Genomic DNA, 25,447 nt, shown 5'->3' with positions numbered 1-25,447 from the left:
CACTTTTGATTTTAAATTTCAAGAACCCCGCTAGGAAATAAAACCGAAATTGTTGCAATTAAAATCCAAAAACTACAATTTTTGAGCGTTCTTCGAAAACTTACCCACTTTGGGTCACCCTCTCCTATGATGGGTGTTTCTTAACTTTTTTATTCCTGTAAATATTGCTGGATTTATTAATTTTTTTTGCATTAACTATTAAGATCATTAACCCTCTTAAAACTCGCTTCAAGCAGGTGAGTTTTAATTTTTTTTAAATTTTTTCTCTTGTTCCTTGGTTCGATTGAACGGATTTTTGGTCTCCACAATCGAATAATTTTAGGCTTGTGTACTTAGGATTTGTTTTGTCTCTTTTAGATTTGTTCTGAATAAGCGGCTGGTCCGATTAACCGGTGGTCCAATTAAGCGCATTCCACTACCTACTTTAATTAAAAAAAACTTTCAATGGTTATAAACTTGTCAGAATTATACATGTGAGAAATCATGAGCATATATTTTGCAGCTTCAATCTTTGAAAATCTCTCGGAATTTTGCTTGACTTTGCTTGCTCCCAGTTTAAATTGGATCTAAAATTTTCGAATGTAGTGTTATGCAGAATGTTTTAAATTTTATTATTATTACTTATTATTTTTGAAGAAATATTTCCATATCAAAAGAAATAATTCATAAATAATTGTTTTACTCAATAATATTTCAAAATTACATTTAATCAAATATAAATTGCTTGTGCTTTACTCTTGTATTCTCTGCATTTATTTCTGAATTAATTAAAATCAAATAGTATTAGTTCAATTCTGTTTCACAATAATAGAACAGCAAATGCTGAAACAAAAAGTTAAGATGTTAGAAGAAAAAAGTTTTGAAAATACTCTTAAAATTAAATTTGTTTCTGGAATGTATCAAAGATGTCTCGTCGTACTAAAATATTATGCTTTAAATGGACTATATCGGACATTAAATTATTTTCTGCGAGTATATGGGGCATTTTATGTTTAAGTGGAAAATCATGTACATGCTCTAAATGGGTCAAAAGCTTCTTCGCAAGAAGGGGAGGAGATGGGGTAATAAACCTTACTGCTACAGTAATTAATCGCAACGCCTAGTTCTGTAAAACCTCGAGGATACTAACTACATACGAAGCAGTCATACAGATTTTTGCACAATAATCAATAATTGGTTGAATCAGTGAAATTCCGAAACAACGAACTTCAAGGGACGAACTTTAACGAACTTCATTTTATTCGTTGTATCGGGAAGTTCGTTGTAAAGGAATTTAACTATTGTAATGGCAATTAAATCGTGACTAAAAATGTATTTCGTTGAAATGGAAATTTCGTTGTATTGGTATTCGTTGTAACGGGATTTTACTCTATATTTTTGTAAGTAGTTAGCATTTAAATTATAAAAATAACTGATTTTATGTTAAGGGGAGTCGGAACCTCCTATACATAGTCAATGTTAATTTGTACAGGTTTATGTACTTTTTTCTGAAAATCTATTAGGTGCAATTATGACATTTTTTTCTTTTCCTTCAGTAGACTCTTTTCTCTGCACTGAAGTAAAATATTACAGAAAGAAAGCTATTTTTTTTTTATATATTATAATGTTTAAGTCACTGTAATTTTTTCAAAAAATTCCATTTTGCAATGCGAAATCAGCGCAATAAAAAAATATTTTTGGAATATGAAAAAAAAATTACTTCAGTATATGCAATTAGATGTATAGAATTTGTAGTAAAAATTTCAAATCCTAACACAATTTAGTTTCTGAGAAAAAGGGACATTTAGTTTCAAAAATACCATTTTGAGATATTCCAATTTAAGGGGGAAAATCATACCTCATCAAAATATGTTTACATTTTTTAAAGCTTATTTTAACTTACTTCTAATATGAGCAAGATCGAGAAGTTTTTATCATCAAAAAGGTATTGAAATTGAGTTTCAAATTATATCAAAGTCAAACAATAGAATTTTTGAATTTATTTAGGGTAGTGACTGCCTTTTAAGGTATATCTATATTTGTATTCATAACATGGATTTTTTTAAATAATTTAAATAGTTAAAGAAATATTTCATAATTATTTAGAAAAATGCTTCAAACTTCGAAAGATAACTAATCGAAGAAAAGTACTTATAACATTTGTAATAACTGGTAAAAGAAAAATACTATGTACTATGTGAAGAAAAACACTTTTTATTATTCGAGGAAAAAATCTGACAAATATTTGAAGGAAAACTTTTTTAACTATTTGAAGAAAAGTGTTTATTATTATTTGAAAAAAAAACTTATCTATTTGAAAACAAAAACACTTTCAACTATTTTAAAGAAAAAAATACACATAACTATTGTATAAAGAAAAATGTGTATACTTGTTTGAAATAAAAACCTAATATTTTTTTCAAAATTTTTATTCTAAAAACTTTTTTATTATTTTGCAACTTACCTTGTCTGCTACTTCACTTTTGAAGCAATTTTTTTTTCTTCTTTCTGAGAGGGAATATTCGATGAAATAAAAGGAGCAAACATTTGTTGAATGATAGTAACAGAACTTAAATGCTTCTAGGCGACAGGAACCTCCCTCTTTACAAGATAAGATTTCCGACGGTATTAGACATGAGATAACACTTTGAGATAATGCCGGAAATTTCCATCTTAATTGCTATGATTGCCGTTATGTTCAATGTCAAAACTTTTTCAGCTTTTTTCGTTAACAAACGATCTTAAGTAATAAAAATACTTGTAAAAAGATGCAAATTTTACTGCTTCAGAAAACAATTAATAGACCTGGGTGCATCAGATTACAATTTTTCGCTCAATACATTATGGTTTTTAGATTTTTTTTAAATTTTAGTGTCGTTAATCGCTTTTATATATCTTTATAAGTTTTAATTCGAGGAAAGGTATTGCAAAATTTCTGAAGAAGGGCAAATCTCCCCTTGCGTGACTTCTTTAAGAACGTCCGTAAACTGATTATGATGACCTAAAGAAATACTGTGGCTTTGAAACATGTGGTTGAAGTGAATTGAAGAGTTTTTTCGAACAAAAATTAATTAATATTCGAATATAATATTCTCTCCCTATTATGTAGTTTGCCGGTCTTCAGACAGTCTGACAGAAGGAAAAATAATGGTTTTACTGCTGGAAAGTCTACGTTATATTTTAATACATGTACTTTTGGCTTTTGTTTTAAGGATATTTCTTCTTGCAAATAAGATTATAACTACTCTCTAACTTAAGTAAACAAATCAGATGATTATTTAAAAGACTGATCAAAATCATGTGTTCCTTCTTCTACTTTTATCTTTCTTTTATATTTCTTCTTCTATCTCTCTTCTTTAATTTATAAAGCAAAATTTTGAAAATATGTATTTACTAGCAAACATACCCGGCGTTGCCTGGGTCAGTAATAATTATGAGAAACAATCGCTACTTTCCTTTGTTTTCTGCTTTAACTGAAAGAACTCAAAACATACTGCTTTGACATGATTAGAAATCGAGCTTGTTCTTACACATAAAAGTAAAATGGCAATAAGTATCGAAGAAAAAAATAGTTTTCTTTTGGAAACGAAAAAACGACATTCGAGCATACATAAATTTTGAGGAATTTCCAAAATATAAAATTAAACTTTACATGTTGAAAAAGATTTATCAGTTATTGTTATATTTTTTTTTAATTGAACATTGTAGTCTAAGCTGGAGCTGGACAGTAAACATTTTCATCTGAAATTTTTCCAAAATACGAAATTAAACTTCACATGTTGAAAAAGATTTATCAGTTATTGTTATACTTTTTTTAATTGAACGTTGTAGTCTAAGCTGGAGCTGGACAGTAAACATTTTCATCCGGAATTTTTTCCAAAATACGAAGTAAAATTTGGCGATTGTTTGAAATTGCGCGGAAAGACCAATTAATGAAAGTTTTTGTGCTGCTTATGGATTTGCTTAATTTAGTCGGCGGATTATTTACATTTTGACAAAAGTTTTAAAGATTCTTTTAATGGCGATATTTTGGTTATATGGTGAAAACCGAGAAACAGTATTACGTAGTCTTTAGCTTCAGAAATAACGAAAGTTGAAAAAATCTGCCTTAGCTATTAAAATCTGTTCGCAAAAAGATTTGGCGAGATTCCTGCTGGTCGCTTTGATAATGAGTTAGTGTTCAGTCAACACAAATAAATAAATAAACCCATTAATTGCATCAAAGTTACATTGAAATGGAAAAATATCAGCCAAATCTATTTATTATTTGCCAATCTTGTGTGAAAATGTTATTTAAGATTTAACTTGAGAAAAGCCTTGAACAGTCAGACAAAAAGCAAAATTATTCAACGATACAGCAATTTATTGTAGCTATCGACGGGAAGTTGATATGATGCACTAAATACTGTATTGAGTAGAGGAAAGCCTTCGAACATGGAATTAAAAAGCTTATAGCTCGTTTTTTATTCTACTTAGAAATTTCGAACAGGTGCCATCTTCAGAAGAAAAATCAGAGCTTTCGATGGACATATAATGTTAGTATGTGCAGGCATTTCTTCACTCCCAAATTAGAGAATTTGTATGAAAATCGTGTTTTATTACCCCCTATGGGGGGTTTTGCCCCCCATAACGGGACGAAAACTACCCTATGTGTTATTCTGATGCGTAAGCTATAATATTGTAAAGTTTCATTAAAATCTATTCAGTAGTTTTTGAGTGAAAGAGTAACAAACATCCATCCATACAGACAAACATTCGCATATATAATAGTACGTATTAAGATACATGATGAGAAAAATTACTACACATACATACTGCAGTCAGAAATAGTATGTATAAGTTCAGCGTACTTTTGTTTTTACCCCAATTAAGCGTGGAAACGTTTTCTAGCTTTGAAGCAATTAGTATCACATATCTACTGCAAATTAAACATAATTTGAAGTTTCATAGATTTTTTTTTTTTTTTTTTTTTTTTTTTTTACAGAACAGCAGAAAAAATACATTGCATTTAATTTTTGTGTAGTAGAAAGATACCTATGGATGTACACGGTAAAACAAGGCAAAGTTTTGGATATTAATGAGTCGGTAAGGAATGAAAGTAAGAGACATACATTTACCAAACAAAAAAAAAAGTTTTTTTCGTGATAAAATAATCTCAAATTTTAAAAAATAACTCAATTTTCATAAAAAGTGCAGGTACGATAACTGTGCTTAGCACGGCAGTATGGTCTCTTGACGATTGTTTAGTCCGCGCTTTAAAAGAACTGATATTAAACAAATGTTTGCAACTTTCCTTTAAAAGTATTTTTTTCTTGTTTCGGAATTCTGTGAAAAATTAAATAATGTAGAAATTCAGAAATATGCAAAGTAAGAAAAAAAAAAGAACATGAAGAAGAAGAATTACGTAACAGACTAACATTTATTGAAAATGTATTTATAAATCTCATTAAATTATACAACTAATTCTCTAACTTTTTCACATCATATAAATTACAAACTTTTTTCAAAGTCAACATTTCTACTTCGGAACTCTGGACAACAACAAGGAAACCCTGAAAAAAATTTCAAGAATAGTAATAATTATTTATATTGTAACATGCAACACATTTCTTGTAAAACAACTTTATATACACATGCAGCTACTAATTACTAATCGGTTTCTAATCACTAATCACGTTTCGCTAAAGACAAATTGTGTTTTCACTATGACTAATTGTTTTCGTTTTTAATGCAAAAGTTGTTTTTAATTCTGAAATATTTTTAATGAACACGTTGAACAAACATAAAATGATTCTGAGCTAAACCATAATAATTAATGTAACAGAGCCAACAATGGTGGGCGGTTAATAGGCTTATTGGTTCTTTATGAATTTTTTGTCGAAGAGTTTAACCCGGGAGAACTCGCGGTACTTTTCGTCACACGAACGCTCGCGGGGGGGGGGGGGCTCCGTAGGCCCAGAGTGGTTATTTCAGTAAATTAAGTTTGAAAAATAGAAAAAAAAATGTGTTTTCAACCCTGAATTATAAATAGATAAACAGCATCTAAAATATGTTTTAAAAAGTAAGGTTTAAGAAAGTTTTATGATACATGAATCTAAATCTTCTTCTAAGCATGACCCTACTGTTCTGTGTCAACTTCTTCATCATCTTCATAAGGGAGTTCTTATCAATTGAAACCTCAACCAACAAAGTCTGCAACCTCTTTATTTCATCTTTGTAACTTAAATAGCGATGCATTTCAAAACCTCTTCCTTTACATTCACAATCTGAAATGAAAAGCGTGAGCGCTCGCTCCGGGCCTCTGAGGCCCGAACCGGAATTGTCTGGGAAAAAGGGGGAATGTACATTCCTGAAAACCATGTGGTCAGTATGTAAGTCACCTCAAACGCAGCTACTGTGGACCTCATTCATTTCCGTTGAAGGGGTGATTTTTGGCAGCGTAGTTTTGTTTCCGGTGCGAGTTCTCCCGGGTTAATGAGTACACTGATTAAAAGTAATTTTCTTCAATAGGAATACTGAAATTGCTTGTAAGTATGAGCTTGTGAAGCCCAAAATTTAACAATTAGCATTAACTCTTCCAACAATTTGTATACGCTGCCTCCCTCAATCTTTATAAACACTTTTTGAGTAAAACTGAAACAATTTTTGAGTTTTTAAAACTATCTAATATTTTTAGCTCTTCAGCGGTTATTAACACAGAGTGGACTGACCCGCCGGTCCGCGGGCCGATGCACTCTCCCGCTCATGCGCCATCAAGGCTGAACACCTTTATTTATTTATTTATTTATTTTATTTTATTTCTTTGTGCAACTTCCTTTTATTTATGATTTTATTTTCGCTCACAAACCTATGCGACTTCATTTTGCTTTATTTTTCTTTTTTTTTTAACTCCTAAAGCTGTGTATCATCGTTTTTTTTTTCCGTTTTCTGTTTGAACCTTTTTTTTTTTTTTTAATTTTCTTTTTGCACTACTTTTCCCTTTTTTTCCTTTTTGGGGTCAAGGTTGGCTCCCGCCTCTGTATTGACATTGCTTTTTAATCTGTCTTTTATGATCTTGAAACGATTTTTTGCTTAAATCAATTAGAATGATTGCACTGCAAATCTTCAGGAACTTCTTGAACACAGACACTTGTTCCCTTTTTTTTAGAATTTTTTCAATTGTATGTTTTGGAACAGTTTTCAAAAAAATTCTGAAAACTAATTTTAGAGAAGGCATTTGAGAACATTGTTTGAAAACTGACACAACTACCTTCTTTTAGAACACTTTTCTGTGGATAATTGTTACCTTTTTGATACTTATTAGAGCACTTATGAGCGCTTCCTTGATTATACCAATAGTAGTTTTTGCTGTTAATTTTACGGCCATTTCGTGGAGCAGCTAACAATTACCGTTGGGCAACGGAGAGTCTTTGAACAGGGAAGACCATCCTTATTGAAGGCATTTGCGACCCCATCCGACCGTGATTCATTGTAACAAAATTTTTAGTAGAATCATATTGAGAGCTTCTATTGACTGGTTACTAAAGAAAGCTGTTAAAATTGTAATTGTACGAAATAAAATGATGATTTTACTAGTGTGCCCAAATATGTTCCTAATCTCTTCGTACATGTGTTTCCAAGTTTAAATTTAAAAAAATATTGTAAAAATATATTCCGACACATTTGGAGAACATTTCCGTGGACTTCAACGGAGCACATTCGAAACACATCTTGTGCACGCTTGGATATCTGGAGCACTTCTCTGAATTAAAGTGTTTCAAAAGTGCATACAGTGTGCACTGGACATTTTGCGGTGTAAATTCATGTAAACTTTGCTTTAATTGTAATTTGTTTAATTATTTACTCATTTTTTGCTAAATGGAAAATTTGACATATGAGCCATTCCCGATTAAAATGTCTTGACCTTATTCGAAATACTGTGAAGTGTGTGGATGTTTTTGCATTCCTGAAAAATAAACATTTATCTTTAATAATATACTTACTATCTTGCTTTGGCATTTTATTCTTTCCATAACAGAAAATTGAACCTGTGTATTTTTTCGCATGGAACTATTGGGTTGCTGAAATTAATTAAAAGAGAATATGTGAAATCTATATTATGATACGTAATAACAAAATGTATAAGATGAAGGAAGTTGCAAATAACTTTAACATATTTATGTATCGAACTGCACAAAGTAGCACTCAAGTATTTTCTTCCTTTTAAATTGTATTAAAAATACAAATCTATATACGTATCCAGAAGGTAATATCAGTTTTTTGTTAAATTGAAGATAATACAATCATTCAATTCTTATTGTTCCTGAAGTAAGACAGCTATCAACTCATAAATGAGGCAGTGGAAGTGAGAAACAAAAGGATATTGTGCCAAAGTTAAAATTTTGGACATAACCAGTACAAATAATAGGTAAATTTCTCCTCTGCTTTGCGGCAAGAGATGGTACTAGTAGCTCTGGTGGGTGCTGCTTTACAGCATGATTAAGAAAACAAAATCAGTGAAAGCCTACCTCGGATCTGAACTTTAAACGAGTTATATAAGAAACTTTAAAAAGATTTTCATCCCTTTGCTTCTCACTGCCTCAAATGATCTAATTTTAAAAGTAAAAAATATTGTACAAGAATAATGTTTACTTAATGTCATTATAATCACATCAATCAATAAATATATTGATTTAAAAACAGCAGTTACAAAACCTGTATTTGACTAATGACGATCTGTTAATAGTAATCAGTAAGTTCATGAGTTGAAAAACGAAAAATACAGCATTTATTAGCAGTAAGTTACCGCCCCTAAGCAAGAGCTAAGTAAGAACTACATGCAATACATCAGACAGCCCGCTTATCACATCCAGAGACTACAGGTTCGTCGCCCATAAGCAAGAGCTAAGTCAGAACTACATGCAATACATTAGACAGCCCGCTTATCACATCAGAGACTGCAGGTTCGTTCTTATTATAACTCCGCTGTCTGGAATAGTGAATAACCGAGCTGGAGGCAGATGTCATCTCATTTCAGCTGAAAGAGTCAACAAACTGCTTGATTAAGAAAATTTATCTATCAGCGAGTGACAGCAGCATGGTGCGGTTCGACTCGTGAATTGAAGGAAAAGCTTGAGAGCAGTAACTTACCGCCCCTAAGCCAGGGCTAAGGCAAACCACATGCAATATACCAGACATCACCCCCAAGGGCCCCCTGTTCCTATCACTCAGTGACTAACCAGATGGGAGTTTTCTCGGAAAAATTATATACCAGACAGCCCACTTACCGCATCCGGAGACTGCAGTTTCGTTCTCATTAGAACTCTTCAATCTGGAATAGTGAATAACCGAACTGGAGGCAGATGTCATCTCATTGAAGCTGAGAGCGCCAACAAACTGGAAGATGAAGGAAACTTATCTCACCAGCGTATGATCGCAGCATGATGCTGTTCGACTCGTGAATTTAAGGCAAAGCTTAAACAGCAGTCTCTGGATGTGATAATCGGGTTGTCTGGTATATTGCAAACAGCATTTTTAACAAAGGAAAATGATAAAAACCTACCTTGAAGAAGGAGGACGGAATGGTTGCATTTGAATTTCTGTAATCCTTGTAGTTTCGCAAAGTATTCTTGCGAGGGTCGTTCTTTTAATTTCTAGCAGCTGATCTGGAAAAATGAGCATAATATTTCCCAACTAATATTATAAAAGAACACAGTTAATAGGAACATATTTTTAAATGTATTGCAAATATAAGTCTTAATTAAATGCATCTTAACTAGGCCTTAATTTCTGGAAAAGGAAACGCGAGAGCCCTATATTTTACGGCACGCTTACTTGCACGTTAAAATAAAATAAAAACGAAAGATAAAACGAAGCTCGCATAAAAATTATGCTATGTATCGGGGTCTTCTCCTGAACATAACTACAAATAGTACAGTAAAATTAGGCCAAAAAATGGCCAAACCCAAACATCCAAAAAAAAAAAAAGTGAAACCTGTTGCAAATTACTTCTTACCCTTCCAGCAAGAAGGGGTAAAAAGTCCCAGCAATTTGCGCGTCGGGTTTTGGGGGGAAGGGGGGGGGACAAAATAATCCTCTATTTAAATAAAAATAATTTCTATTACTTAAAAAAAATTCTCAAACCTCGCAGAAACCACTCTATAATAGTAAAATAATAAACTCTAACAGAAAAAAATTCTAATTAACAGGGGTGCACAGGAGGGGGGAATGGGGGGGGGGTCATGGAGCAGCTTTGCGTCATTGGAATTTTTAAGGCAGTTTTTTCAAGGGGTATTTCTTTGTTTTCTGAGGGCTTTTATTCTTGATGGATACTCCGTCACACTTAAGGGGTGCACCTTCCCTTTTTTTTTGGGGGGGGGCCTGAATTTACATTCTAAAATCAACTATTGCAGTGAAGTTCACGAAAAAATTTCCCTGATTTAAACTTTTCCGAAGTACAAAATGCCACACAATGATATAGTAATGTCAAAATGATAATTCTAAAAGATCTAAGCGAGCTCATTAACCAAATTATTTGTGACTGGAGTTATTAAACTGTTTAGAGCGCTGGAAAACAAAATTCGTGTGCAGCATAAAAAAAGTCCAAATTGACCAAAGTTTCCCTACTTCTTCTTGATTAACAAACTTCAACTATTCTACAATCTTTTGCCATCACCGTAAGGGGGAACAAACCGAAATTGCTAATAGTGAGATGGGCAATGCTGCAATTCTGCACCCTCTAAGTCGGTGGGGGTTCTCATTTGCAAACGCCGAGCTACCTCTCTTTTACGCAGCTGGTTATGTGAATTATGCTAAATATGCGGACATATACTTTCAACACTATCTCAAACTTTTGAGTACATTATGCGATAAAAAAAAATTTGATCACATCAAACATCAGCTATACAACGATCTAACTCAGTGACAAATTCAGGTGGTCTAGAACCTGTAGTGATTCAACGATAGAACAAGTCTTGATGAGAGCAATGAGCAATACAACAATAGAATGCTAAACATTTACACCTTTTTGTCTCCCAGTTTGGAAGTTACAATCCGTTTCTAAAGCCCCCAGAACTTCATCCCTCTCAAGTTGGTAGTGGTATCGCTCGCTGATGATAAGGTGAGTTGCGATGAGACCTTTAACGTTCGGGTAGTAACATCAAAGGATATTGAAAGGCAAACAATTTTGTGGCATTTCTTTGTAAAGGAGGTAAACAGTTATGTTTTAGCTTCTGTTAGGAGAGTAGTTACTATTGGTAAAGATGTGTAAGCCCAAACCATCTTTTACACCGAATGGTATGAACAGTAAAGATGGAATAACAAATTGTTAAAAACTTTTGGTACGAGTTATGCGCTGATCCTCCATTAGTATTCGATGAATCTGGTTTCAGAAGGAAAGAAATCTTGTATAGTTAAAGTGTTATTATCTGAAGCAAAAGGTTCATCCACCATCAGAGAACGAACAGCTGGTGTCATATATGAGGCAGTGAGAAGCAAAGGGATGTAAGTGGACACTTTCAAGTTTTGAATAAAAGGCGTTTAAAGATGAGATCCTAGGTAGGTTTTCATTGATTTTCTTTTCTAAATTATGCTGTATAGAAGCAACTACCAGGTCTACTAGTACCTCTTGCCTCAACATAGAGGAGAGGTTCACCAACCATTTGTACTGGTTATCTCCAAATTTTTAATTTTCCCACTTGCATCCCTTTGCTTTTCACTGCCTCATATGTAATAGATGGAAGATACCTGCTTGATCATATTTTTGGTAATGATCTGTAAACTTCAAGGAAATATGCCAGCAATACAGTGTATAGGTAATTTGTAAGTATGGGAAAGCTAGTGTCATTTTTGATGGGTGCAAAGAAAGCACCACAGAAATATAATCTGCATCCTATTACAACTGTCAAGCCTTCTGCTCTAGAAGACTTTCTGCGTCTCAAACCTTGTGCTTGCTCTGAGGAGTTCATTGGATATAGTGAATGTTTGAAAAGTCTGAAAGTGGACTGAAGTGCTGAATTATATGCACAAACTGTGTTAGACATAGCTGCAACAATAACGAGTTTGCTGAGGATCTAGATTCCAAAAAACATCTTGATAACGAAAACTTTTTGTTAGAAACTTAGGAGAAATCATTTGAAAGCAAAAAAAACAGTTCAGCGTAATTTTTCTGGCCATTTAATCAAATGTGCACCATTAGAGGGGGTGGGGGGAAGGATTATATTTTAGTATATAATTTCGTTTTGGGAGGCGAGCTACTGTTCTTATGGAGTGGACAGTCCTGATTTAATTCATTTTTGATTTGCATGAAATAATACTTCTACTTGAAATAAAAGGGAAGGGGGGGGGGTGAGGATTTATTTTATTTGGTGGAGCGGGGGGCGGATGCTGTAGCTTTGAGAGGAAGTGCATCATCGATCTTGGAAAATGGACACACTCGATTTCTAACTATAACTTGGCATAAAATAATGTTTCCATATGAAACGTATGGAGAGGGGTTCGGGGGTACTGCTTCGTTTTACGGGGATAGGGGGCATCTGTAGCATTGGTGGGTTACGTCATCCCTCTTGGGGGTCAAACACCTTTAATTTCATGCTTTTAAATTTAGTATAACATATTATTCTCACTTTAAATTTACTCTAAAAATTCTGGAAAAATACCCAAAACGGCAATTTTTAGATGCCCCCCATTCCGAAACCCGACGCACAATTGGGTGGGACTTTTTACCTGTTCTTATTGGGAGGGTAATAAACAATTTGCACCAGGTTTAGCTTTTTTTTTTGGATGTTTGGGTCCAACCCCTATTTTTACTGTACTAAAAAGTTGGGACAAATCTTACGACCTGCCAGTCCCGTAATTCTGTGATTAGGATCTGCGTAGCCATAACAATGCTGTCAGGTTAGGTTTGCACCAACTATATAGGACGTTTCATGTGCTCTTATAGTGGTTTGCAATTCAATAAGATAGCGGCTATGCAGTGAAAATTATTTTTAAACTAATAACATTCGCTGAGAAAATGGCATGTAAAGGAATAGAAACGCAATGAATGTTTGACGCTAAAATAAAAAATAAGTTAAAAAATAACTTAACACATAATGTGCGAGAAGAAAATATTTTGTAGGAGATCCTGATTTTCTGGGCCAGTACTGAAAAAGGAATAACGAGTTTTGGGTAAGTACGGCATTCCACCGTATTCGCGCTTTATTCAAACTGAGGGAGGAAACAATTGTCTGAATCTTCCATTGATAGAAAGAAGAAGTGAGTAGTGTGCTAAGTTACGTCACATGTGTGAGCTTTTCTGTTAGGAAAGGACGAAAAGTATAATAGAGGAAGAAAAGGACTATATATATTCATATCAGTTTCAGAATTAATGTTCAGGTCGGTCCCTTAGCTCAATATTTATGAGTTCCTCTGCTTAACGTCTAGCTTGTAAAAAATTGTGCCACAAATAGAAGTGCTAGAGCTGAGCTTCTGTGAGCTCCCATGCAAACTAAACCGTGGTCTTTACTCTGAAATCAAGAAAACTTGCGACAAATTACTTTAAAAGATATTTCTTTGCGCAACGGTAAAGTTTTAAAACTGTATTAGTACCTTGATAATATCAATTTAATTTTTATGCTTTGTGCAACCCTTTGGTCATTCAATTGTATTTATTTATTTCATTTTATTTTTAATTAAAAAACAAAAAACAAAAGCAAATACTCTTCATTATGAGTATTATGATATGAGGACATTAGAAGAATGTAAAATAAATGTAAAAGAATACATAAAGATTAATAAAAGAGCATTTTAAATTTAAAGCACTGAAGAAAACTAAAAATTAGCAAGAATTGAAATGTCTGTCAACACAATATTCAATCGGCAATCGATTCAATTTCATGTGTATTTTACATCGTAATCACTTCTTGATTCTATTAAATGTGCTGCCCTGAACTCGTTATTTTTTTTTTTTTTTTCATAAATGAAGTTTTTTTAGGTATTATAAAAGTAAAACTATTTGCAACACTTTATTCATCAGTTTTATGTGGCTCAACGCAAAGGGGATAGAAATTTTTAACTAGGTGGCCACGATTTTTAATTTCAATTTTTTAATGTTTAAGCAATCAAGATTACTTACTGATTTCACTTCACCATGGTATTTAATCGTCTGTGTGATTGGTAGATGGTGAATCACATTTTTGGTGATCAAAATATTAATTTTAGGAATCTTGTCTCTGGTAATAATAATGATCGTCAGCTTTTCACGTTAAAAACAAGTGATCACTGATCTTTCATTCTTCTTTGCGAAAAGGGGAGGGGGGAGGGGGCAGTTTCTTTCATCTTGGAGGTCCTTTGGAAATTTTTTATCCATTATTATTTTATTGTGTATGTTTTTGGAACATTATTTACCTTTTGAACGCTTAACTATTATAATTATGAATAGTTGTTGTCTTTATTAACGTTTTAAGCAGAAATATTTTCTATTTGCCAAAAGTAATTAAATTAATTTGTACAGAGTATATTATCATCTGTCTTATTTTATCGGCTTTAAAACGAATATCTTATTACAAAACTTGGTCTGCACAGGGTATGTTATTTAATGTTACAAATAATTGCTTCAGGTATTACGGTATATCTTTTCACTCTTACGATTTATAGTGTCCTTTTTGCAGGATATTTAGAATGAACAAAAACACGGAAAAATGAAAATTACAAAATAGCAACTTTTAGAAGCACGGAACATTTAATTATATATCATAGAATTTCAAAAAAAAGAAAGAAATGAGTTATACAAGAAATGTTTCAAAACCTGGCTACAATCCTTGATTGCAAAATCTTTATTTGGTGAGAAACAAACTCTTTTTTTTTTTTTTGGAAAAAATATATTCAGCGCCTTTTTTTTTTTTTTTTTTGCTGTTGATTTACCTGGATTAAATGATCCCGCTTGATTTGCGTGTTCAAACCAATATCGGTCACCAAATTTAACTCTTTTGTATTGTTGTCCAAGAACAGCGCCGAATGTGGGTCCTACAAACCCACCTGGAACGTAATATTCAGCCAAACCTGCTGAGTAGACATCCACGTCATGCACAGATCTAGAAAAGTTAAATGTATCAGTAAAGAAAGTCATTAATCATCAAACATGTTTGACGCTATTTTATTTTATTTTATTTATTTATTTATTTATTTTTTTTGTAGTAAAGCTGAAATAAAGTAGCTGTAGAATTCGAGGGAAGAGGAGTTTTTTTTTCTTGTCAAAGGTTTGCTTAGCACTGCTATGAATAATATTTATTCTTAGTTTCGTGTACGTTACTAATTTTTTCCTTTTAACTTTTTTTTTTTTTTCATTTTGTCACAGGTGCTCATGACAATTTTCAACGGTTTAACTTTTATGTTGAATACCTAGTTGAGTTTTAATTATTTAAATATGCGTTTTAATGAACACAGTTAGATTCTGAAAATTGAAACAGATCAACGCACGATTCGTCTGTCCCATTTGCTAAAATAGGGGTAAGAGATCCAATAATCTACTGCGATACCCATTGATTCATTACAAGAATTCTGACTCTTTCTGTGTAAGCAGAAATGAGCTCTCTTCAGATCAAGTGACTTGTTATCAGAGCAATCGCATGCGTCATCCTTCCTCGCCAGTTATTGCTTAAATCCTCACAAGAAAGTAAAGAAAATATCTCACTTACTCATAAAGCTCCTCCAACAAGTCCACAGACTTGTCTGGAAGCATTTTCCTCAAATCGTCGAACGAATGAGTTGTGAGGTTGAAGAAGTAAGACAAATAGTATGTGTAGCCAGGTATCCCGTGGTCTCTTCCTCTTACGATACTAGCAGAAGCTAAATCATTTCCAGTAGTTTCATTCAGATATAACCTACGATATAAGTAATTTCTAATGTCGTCACCTTTGAAAATAAAGAAAACATATTTTAGTGGACAAAACATGTTTATAGGATTAACAGAAAAAAAAAAAAAAACTCATTAATTGTCACACACGACACGTGTGGTTTTAATAATTTTTCTTAATAAAATTAGCCAACTTTACATTAATATAAATATCTGTGCCATCTATAATAATAATAATAATAATATAATAATAATTATAATAATAATAATATAATAATAATTATAATAATAATAATATTAATATTAATAATAATAATATTAATAATAATAATAATAATATTAATAATAATAATAATAATAATATAATAACTACTCTTATTATTGATATTATTACTAATATTATTATCATTATCAGTATTATTATTATTATCATCATCATAATTATTTATCACTACCATCATAATCATCATCATTATTATCATAATTATTATAATTACAATCATCATCATCATCATTGATTAGGATGAAAAAACAACGTAAATAAAGCCCCCTCTCTCTCGCGCGCGCAACTTCTGGTTGTGTTGGTGAGCTTTTTGCACTGATGAAGAGGCTCCATTGTAGCCTTGAGATAGCTATATGCTGTATTTTCTTCAATATTTGTGCTTTATTTACGTTGCTTTTTCACCTAATCATATTTTAGTACAAAGCTTATATGATAATTTTTCATTCATCATCATCATTGTCATTACCATCATCATCGTCATCAGAATCATTATTATTATTGTTATTATTATTATTCAAAACAAGCACGCGTATGTTCTTGGCTGCCATTTTAGAAATTGCTGCAACTGGCACTTCTGTACGAGTCATTCTGTGCCAAATGATTAAACGATGCTATGAGCTGTGTACAATATTGTTAACTTTCTTTCTGCAACTTGGAGAGTATAAAATAATGTATTTCATAATCTCACAAGGTGAGTGCAGCACTGGACCTTCTAGTTTTCTTCTTCTGTTTTCGAAATTTTCAATAAGTGAAATATGTTAAAAACTTTCAAGTGACTCAAAGTTAGTTAAAATACCACAAAGTTTACCTTAATGACTACAATTTGGTTTGCCAAAAAATCTTACTTAAAAACACGTCATGTTTCATTTTTCGATCAACAGTCATTCCTTTGGCTACTTTGTCAAACTGTCCATAACGGAATCCAAAAGGAGTAAAGTAATTGTCTCTCAGTTGCATTAGTTCTGTCGTCAGAGTCTTTGGGTCGATCTCAGAGAATCTTCCAGGGATCAGGGTATGTCCGTATCTTGCTGCCCATGCGCTGTACTCGTCAGCAATACTGGCATCCAATTCGGGACTGTATTTCGTGTACTCTGCCCCAGGAAGTATGTGAATTCCTTCTTTTTCCATAATTTCTCCAAGAACATTTGGAAGATAATGGCCATAGGTAATAAACTGAGCCTGAGCAATGTTAATCCGTCTGCAAAAAGAAACGTGTGTATAAAGTAAAGAAAAAAGTTTCGAAACAAAAATGGATTAACAATAAAACGATTATTATAAAAATGTATTTGTGTGCTTTAGAGTAACAGAAACAACCATAACTTTTTGTCCAAATTTGTTTTAAGACAGAAATCTCTCTAAGAATCTAGTGAACAACAAAAGCGATGGCACCCTCGTATTGATTTATAGTTATTACATTTGACAGTAATAGAAATTTTTATTTTGAGCTCTGTATGGTATGTTTCGAGCTAAAACTAGCAATGCAACTTGTAATGTAAGTATAATTGAAATTAATTTAAAGTTATGCGCATAAATTTCGTATGTAAAATGAAACAATAATCTTTTGATGCTGTGTAAATGTCGCTGAGTTTGGGCGCAAAAGTTAGATAAAGCTCGAAAATAATATACGAGTAAAAACGTCATGACCACTTTTTATAAAATTATTGTTTCTGAAATAAAGTGTTGCTGTTCTAAAGAACAAATTTAATATTAAAAGGAAATAATTTAATTATTTCGCAGAAAAGTTTTTTTTTTTTTTTTGCTTACTGATATCTTTTTATGTGGAAGTAGCTTAAGAATTTTAGGAAATGCAGTCGATGAGCTTAGGGCTAGAATTAGAGGCTAGATATTAGCGCTAGGTATTAAAGACTATTAGCAAAATGGTTAAAATGATAAATGTTTAAAACATTCCATAATAATTAATGGATGATACTTACTTCTTCAAAATAGAAGCTTTTAATGCAAACAAGGAACACAACTATGAGAAATTGTTAAGTGGTTACTAGTGCTCTTCATTGCGAACTGCGAAATCCAAAGCTTCACAAAATTGACAACTAAAATACAGTCTACAAAATTTCTTTAAATTTTTAAAATAAAACCTCATTTGTGAATTTTTCACGAGAGTAAGATATTTAAAAAATTGCTCACACCTTGCTTCTTGATACAGCTTTTCGTCATCCCAGTGCGGATTAATTGCATGCAATTCTTGACAAATGAAGTTGTGATGACGTAAGAGATACGTATGAACAGTGAGCAAGAAGGGATTCTGATTCGCACGCATGTCACCTGTTGAGTAGAAAAAAGTGTTGTTATTTATATCTAGTTTAAATTGTACACAATTGATATGCTTCAATGATTTTAAGAAACGACACTATAATTTTTTTTAATGAGATTAATAAACAAATGTATTCATTCTTAATGTCCGGCCTAGGTATCGGGGAACCTAGGCCAAATCCTTTTTCGGGACCCCCTTTTAGTCAAACATTGTCATTTTTCCACTTGCTAAAACAGTTTTTAGCAATTTCGGGGGGGGGGAGAATAGCAGGGGTCCTAGGCCACGGCCTATTTAGCCTATTCAGTAATTTGACCCTGGTTATTCTCGAAGCGGTCCGTTATTAATTTTTTTGAGTAATTTTGGTTTAATATATGGAAAACCGTTTTGGTCATTAATTAGAATGAGTTTTGAGTCAAGTTTAATTCTCTTCTCTTTGGTTATGTACCTTGAGCTTGTACAATCAAAAGTTCACATATTTTTCGTTACAAAAAAAGTTACCTTGCAAGCTAAAGCACGCACCTGCGTTTTTTTTTTCTTTCTTTGCTTGCTTGTGCTGTATGAAATGTCGTTAATTTACTTTTACATTTTAGTACAAATGCATTAACTTAGTTCACCTTCAGAGTTACACGGTCAGATAAAAAAAAAAAAATAATACCAACCGTAACCCGGGTACGTTTGTAGGGGTTGTTTGAATTGCACATTAAGAGAAAGTTGCTATAGCATTACTGTCGCACATATTTTTATCATTGCGTGCACTTAACAATAGGCTTCAGTACACTGAGGGTATAAACAAGTCATATTCAAACTTTAGTTCACTTTGACCACATACACATGACTACTATTTCACTCGAGCCTCAACATAAACGTCAATGAAAATTAATTCGGTCTATATGTGTCCTTTTATTTTACATTTTTTGGAATACTGTTAATGATTCCATAGAACAAACAGTAGTTTCTTTTTCAGTGAAAATACATATTGGCAAACAACTTTGGCGCTTGTCTAACGCTAGAAGAACCCTAACTCTGGCCTCATGAGCCTATTGGTAAATCAGGCCCTGAAGAGTCAATTTTAAGGAAATGTTAAGTCTTCCGTGTTCCACGCACCATTATACTTTATTTTGTAGTTCATCCATTAGCAGAAAACCTTGATATTAGGTAGTGCTACGAATTTCGCATGATTGACATCACAACCTTTTTTTGTGAAAATCTCATTTTGTTCCCTGCACGAAGAATTCGTAAAACTAAAAAGTAACATTTAAGTCATATTGTAATTGATAACACACTTTTTTAATGCGAAAGTGTTCAACTACAGGACAGACATACTAACTCGAAACGTAATTATTACCTGTTTTATAGCAGCTCTTTTCTTGTGGAGGAGATACGCACAAATCTTCGACTCGAACGGTTGGCGGCATGGGACCAGATTTTCGATTGTATTCCACATCTAGCATGCCTGTTGGAAAGTAAAGTGACAATTACACTCGTGTAAAGTTTTGTACCAGCTAAAAATAAAATTCAAATAACAAAATATTGCTAACAATCAGTGGCGTACCTAAGGGGGCAGAGAACTCTGAGGTGGTTATAACCCCCTCAGATTTTTTTCCAATATCGCTTTTTCCCAATTTACTGAAATCTTCATCCCTGGCTTGGACAAGCATAAATTAAAATTGTAATTTGGTGCTTCCATTTCAAACTGCTTCCGGCAGAGTATTTTTTAACATAGTTACTGCGCGATCAATGACGCGTAATAAAAGAAGATCTGTCGCTTAGAGGAGGCAAAATCTATCCACTGGGTGACATCGAAAAATCCAACATTAGTTCACTCCTTATTTTTGTAAACAAATTTCAAATCTTTGTGTAAAACCTTTTTGTTCTCTCTTTTTTTTTCTTCCTCTTATGTTCTGAGCAATCACGATTGCTTGTTGTTCTCACTTGACCGTCCCTGGCGTTTGGTTCCTTTTTCAGCTGAGACCAGGGGCCTCTGCAGCCCCACCGGTACCTGGTACCGCGCACTGTTGCCCGGTAGCCGCTTCTCCTGGTCGGTGGTGTCCATGTTCTTCACACACGCACGCTCACACACATGCACACTTATGCAAATACAAACTCACACACACGCCTACGTGCATACACACAAATCTACGCTCACACACAAGCATACACATGCACGCACTCGCGCCTATACACACCACTATACACACGTAACTGCCCAATAGGAGGGGCTGGTTTGGGGGACAGGAGCCGTTTCTAGAAACTCCAACTCCAATGAGTAGGGTCTTGTCACAACTCGTGATTACAAAAAACATAATTTGAACTCAAAATTTCAGAATTCAAATATTCTTTTTTTTTTCTGCTCTTTTGCAACAGCCACCAGTCCAAGAATCCTGTAAAAGCGTCGAATCTACTATCTACCATCCCACCCCTTCAGTCAACCGCATCAAGGAAGCCTCTCGTCTACAATTTTAAAAACTCGAACTAGCCGAAAGTCTTCCATTTGTTCTGGATTATATCCCGTGAAACCTTGGGTCAGTAATCCTATTTTACATTTGACGATGCGGTATTTTTCCCAGCACATTTGAATGCTGGTCGTTTCCTAGAATTCTTATCAGTAATTTTTGCTTGAAAATCACAAACAATAGTCAACAGCTTATAGGAGTATTTAATTTACTTCGCAGCTAATAATGAAAACCCAAGTTTTTATGGTAGCAATACAAACTTTTGTATTTTGTATTTTATCCAAAAATGTTTAATCTGTTTTCAAATTCAGCTTTTAGGTCCACTATGCATTGTGCATATACCCTTTATAACAGCGTAGCGTTGCATCCTTGCATTCTTGCAGTAAGTGCACTTAAAAATAGTGCTGCCATCTTTGTTGCAAGACATGAACTAGAAGTTGCAATTTGTTCGATCTGTGCTGCCATCTAGAGCATCTTTTCGTGCAGAAAATATGAGAATAAAATAATTACGAAAAAAAAAAAAAAAGTTTGCATCAAATGCAATCTATTTGCAGCCCAAGGAAAATTGTAACAAATAATGTTCACAAAAATATTGAAAATTTCTTTCCATTCTTACGCATTTTGACAGTTAATTTTAAATAACTGTTCTATATATTGTAAGTTAATTTAGGAGCCGTCGTTTTAACTCTACTTACCAGACCTGGAGTGAACCGATCCCATCACTGCCATCCTAGGAAATTATTTCTTTCATTCTCATGTCGAAATTAAATTTAATATTGTGTTTGGAACCAGGTACTGGATAGATAAGTATGCAATTTAATTCTTAACAAAAAAGGCGTTTTTTTTTTCTTTCCCAAAATTGTTTTTTTGACTGCACGTTCATGGAAGTAAGCTGGACGCGTTACAGTAATTGAACATGTACAAGTGCACCCTTAATAACAGGACTTTTCTCCCGTACTGTAACTTTTTCAACTCCGAAAGAAAAAAAAATAGGAAAGCAATTTAGTATAAACCTACAGATGAATTCGTTAAAAATAACATCCGCGCAGATTAAAAAAAAAAAAAAACAATGCACATTCAGGCAACAGACAAAAAAAAAATTCTTAGCAACGATTATATTTTCATGCAATATCAAAAAGAAAAAAAAAATCTTAAAGAAGAAAAATGATTTTTTTTTAAATATAAATCCTTACCCTGGACTCCACTTCGAAGTTTCAAAGCTTCATCTTCATTACTGCTATAAACCAATGACAAGTCATGATAAGCTGTATTTTGGTTCCAGTGTATTCTTTTAGCTAAGAGAAAGAGAGAAGAAAGTACGTATCAGTCGGATTCCTAAACAGATTTGAAGACAGTATTGAAAACTATTTTAATACATATATACTTTTGCACAACTATGTATTGTCCGTTTTCCACAAAAAGGCACTTGACTCCTCCCTCGTCACGAAGTATCCGACGATTCTATTTCAGTTTTCGGCAGAAGGTATATTCGGCTCATAGCATTTTGTTGTAAAAGCTGCAGTTTTTAAAATGTAAGAATAACTAAAATGACGACATACAAGTGAAGCAAGTGATGTAATGGACAGTAAGATTTTACATATTAAAACGCACTCCCAAGTTTAGGCTGTCTGGTTGTCTCCTTCAGAAGTTCACCGATCACCCCCGCGTAAAATGTGCGTTGGAGGAGGCGTGGCGATGTGCCTTCTCGTGAAAAACGGACAATACCTATTTACATCTATCTAATCTATGTAGATCTTATACCTCTATCCATATGATCAAAGCTGCGGATTTGGAGGGAAAATGACCCACTCTGATTCCGACATCTTTTTTTTTTTTTTTTTTTTTTTTTCGACCCTAATTGACTTATCCCAAAATCAGTCGAACTTCTACTCTGAAACTTAAAATTCAACCTTTGTAATTTTAAAGCCTCCGACTTCGACTCCGACACCTGAATTTTTTAAGACTCCGACGTAGACTGACATAGCCCAAGATCAGTCGGACTCCTACTCTAAAATTTCAAATCCAACTATCCAACTTCTGGATTTTTAAAGCGACCTCCTTCACCTCAAAATCAGTCAGACTCCGACTCTACAACCCTCTGTATAAATATTCATTTGCGTATCACTTTATCTTTTTCCACCGTTCTATTTCTGTCTCGTTTCATTTATCAATCTGTACCTATATATACTGAAGTAGGAGAGACCAGGTACGGTTGATACAAGGGATTTAATATTACTGGAGTGCGTGTATGCCTATCTGAGAGTCTGCGACCGACTTATGCCGATTTGATTTACGTATGCGGGAGAAGCTGCAATTTTTCGTTTGAATGTTATTCGTAACAAATTGGTTTTTGTGAAGAGGAGCACATCATTAAAGTTTTCTTCTAACTGTCGTTTTAGGGCTTAAATGACTATATCATGTAAAGCAAGATACTATTGTGTTTCTTGAATAGGAGGCATTATTTACCCAATACAAGTTGTTAAAATTCGATGCTGGATTTCACCGTTTCCGAGTTGACTAATGGCGTTGTTTGTATCAAAATGGTATTGTGTGATTTGTAATGTGACCAAAAAAATTAATTGTAATGTGACCAAAAAAAAAAAAATAAATAAATAAATAAATAAAAATAAAATAAATAAAGACTCGAATACCTGTTGGAATACTTGAAAGAGCGTATTTCGTAGAATGTTAGTATGAACTGTAAATCAGCTTTGCGTTTATCATCTAATTTGTATTAAAACTTTAAACGTTTTGTGAGAGTTTTATATAAAAACAATTCTTAAAAACACCATTTCGTTTCTTATTGTGTCGTTAAAGCAGCTTAATCATTTGTGCAACAATACGATCCACATTGAGTACAGTTACTATATTTCAAAAAAACAATTGAGGATTTTTAACGGTTGAAGTCTATAATTGATAGGAAAATAATCATTCCGTTGCATGGTATTTTATTTTAATGTATAATAATTTGATACAATCGAAAATAAAATTCGGAAAATCAGAAGGTAAGATACCTATAAACTATATACCTGGTTCTATCCCTGGTCTCTCTCCTATCAATTTCAAATAAGCATTTTGTGAAATAAGTGCATAATTTTCCTCCATCATGTTTATGTAACCCATCTTTCTCTATCCCGTTACATAAGCCAACCTAAATTTATCTATACAAATATAAGTTTGAAGAAATTTTTTTTAATCTCTGGTGCGATATAATTTCTACACAAAACTCCATTTTATTGAAATGTTAAATTTAGAAAACCTAAAAGTTCAGTAAAATCGTGTCTCAGCAACTCTTTTTAAAAACCAGCGAGGGTTAGACGCTTCAAATCCCTTTATTGCAAACACTGTTTTAGAAAAGAGATAGAATTTCCTTATAAACACATGTACAAGGTGGTACAAAAGTAATGTCATAATTTGAATTGACCGACATTTTGATATAAATGACAAAACAAAAAAAAGCTCTGTTTTCATCAAAAGTTTATTTGAAAGCGTAAAACTGGAGACATTACTTGGAAAAATTATATTACTAAAATGGCTACCTCCCGAGTTGATGCATAATTGCGCTCGTTTTACGGCATTTTCAATTGTTGCTCGCAAAACATCTGGCTCCAAATTGAAGATTTCTTCTTCAATTTTAGTTTTCAAGAATTGCAAGGTTCGTGGTTTGTTGTGGTAAACCCCTTAATTGTTCGATTACGTGGGACGATAGGGAAAACGATGACGAAATTCACGTTGCGTTAAAACAACAGACACAATTTGTCAAATAAGCAGTAACATGAAATCCACGTTCTTAAGGTGTGTATCGGTCCATGGCTTGTTGACAACTAACTCACTATATATCTACGTAATAAATATGAAAGCAGTGACATTTAGCGTCAACTGCAAAAATGACGGTCAATTCAAATTATGACATTGCTTTTGCGCGTAGCCTATGTAACACTTTTGCGCCACCTAGTATATTACTTCTTGGGTTTCACGACAGAAAATTTCCCTGACTTCCCCTATAAAAACATTGCTCTATAAGAATCCACATAGTTTCCCGATATTTTAACTCGCCCTTAAGGATGACTGCAAACATCTACTCTAACCTTGATATAAAGCTGAAATTTAAGACCATTTAAAAGCCTTTGTATTTTGTGGACCTTGGTTCTTGTTTTGAGCCTTGTATTCGGCCATAAATGATTTCAATTCAATTCATTCAATTTCATTCATTAATTCGAGTCCTCGGTATCCAAGTGGTCTAAATGATTAGGTTGGTCAGGTAAGGTCGAGGATTCGGCTTCCACCCCCGAAACGAATAAAATTTCCTTCTTTGTATTCCGTCTTCTATTGTCTGCAATAGATACGAAATATAAATCCCAGTATTACCCGTCAAGGCTATAGCGTGACTGACTGATTATATGAGATTAAGAAATGCGAAGTGTTGTGATTAGGCAATGTACATTAGAAAAAAGGGGGTCATAAAGCCTTGCAGCAATTATAAGAACGTATTAGATAAAAGCTAATGTAATATGGCCTACGTTTTATTGGAAATATTAGAAGACTGGAAAGTAGTGTAGCATTTTCAAATCCAAAATTAAAAAAAAAAAAAAATACTACGCTAGTAGTATTTAAAAAAAATACAACTATTATAACTACTTACGTTCGTC

The 25,447-nt window shown here is 33.2% G+C and overlaps 2 protein-coding genes across 2 annotated transcripts in view; both read right to left on the bottom strand.

Moving 5' to 3' along the window:
- Window positions 1–7,977, bottom strand: part of LOC129222948 (uncharacterized) — a 55,123-nt gene extending 47,146 nt beyond the window's left edge. The window contains exons 1-2 of the mRNA XM_054857510.1: window positions 7,962–7,977; window positions 2,444–2,580 (exon numbers count right to left, since the gene is read on the bottom strand). Of these exons, the coding sequence (XP_054713485.1) occupies window positions 2,444–2,580; window positions 7,962–7,977 (153 nt within the window). The remainder of the gene's footprint in view (window positions 1–2,443; window positions 2,581–7,961) is intronic.
- LOC129222666 (peroxidase-like) overlaps window positions 5,401–25,447 on the bottom strand; it is a 70,094-nt gene continuing 50,047 nt past the window's right edge. The window contains exons 7-15 of the mRNA XM_054857197.1: window positions 21,992–22,093; window positions 19,691–19,798; window positions 18,221–18,356; window positions 16,919–17,271; window positions 15,633–15,849; window positions 14,860–15,029; window positions 9,521–9,623; window positions 7,962–8,039; window positions 5,401–5,531 (exon numbers count right to left, since the gene is read on the bottom strand). Of these exons, the coding sequence (XP_054713172.1) occupies window positions 7,979–8,039; window positions 9,521–9,623; window positions 14,860–15,029; window positions 15,633–15,849; window positions 16,919–17,271; window positions 18,221–18,356; window positions 19,691–19,798; window positions 21,992–22,093 (1,250 nt within the window). The 3' untranslated portion in view covers window positions 5,401–5,531; window positions 7,962–7,978. The remainder of the gene's footprint in view (window positions 5,532–7,961; window positions 8,040–9,520; window positions 9,624–14,859; window positions 15,030–15,632; window positions 15,850–16,918; window positions 17,272–18,220; window positions 18,357–19,690; window positions 19,799–21,991; window positions 22,094–25,447) is intronic.

This window comes from Uloborus diversus, chromosome 5 (assembly GCF_026930045.1).
Source record: "Uloborus diversus isolate 005 chromosome 5, Udiv.v.3.1, whole genome shotgun sequence".
Classification (NCBI taxonomy): Eukaryota; Metazoa; Arthropoda; class Arachnida; order Araneae; family Uloboridae; genus Uloborus; species Uloborus diversus.
This window is presented reverse-complemented; position numbering and strand designations above follow the sequence as displayed.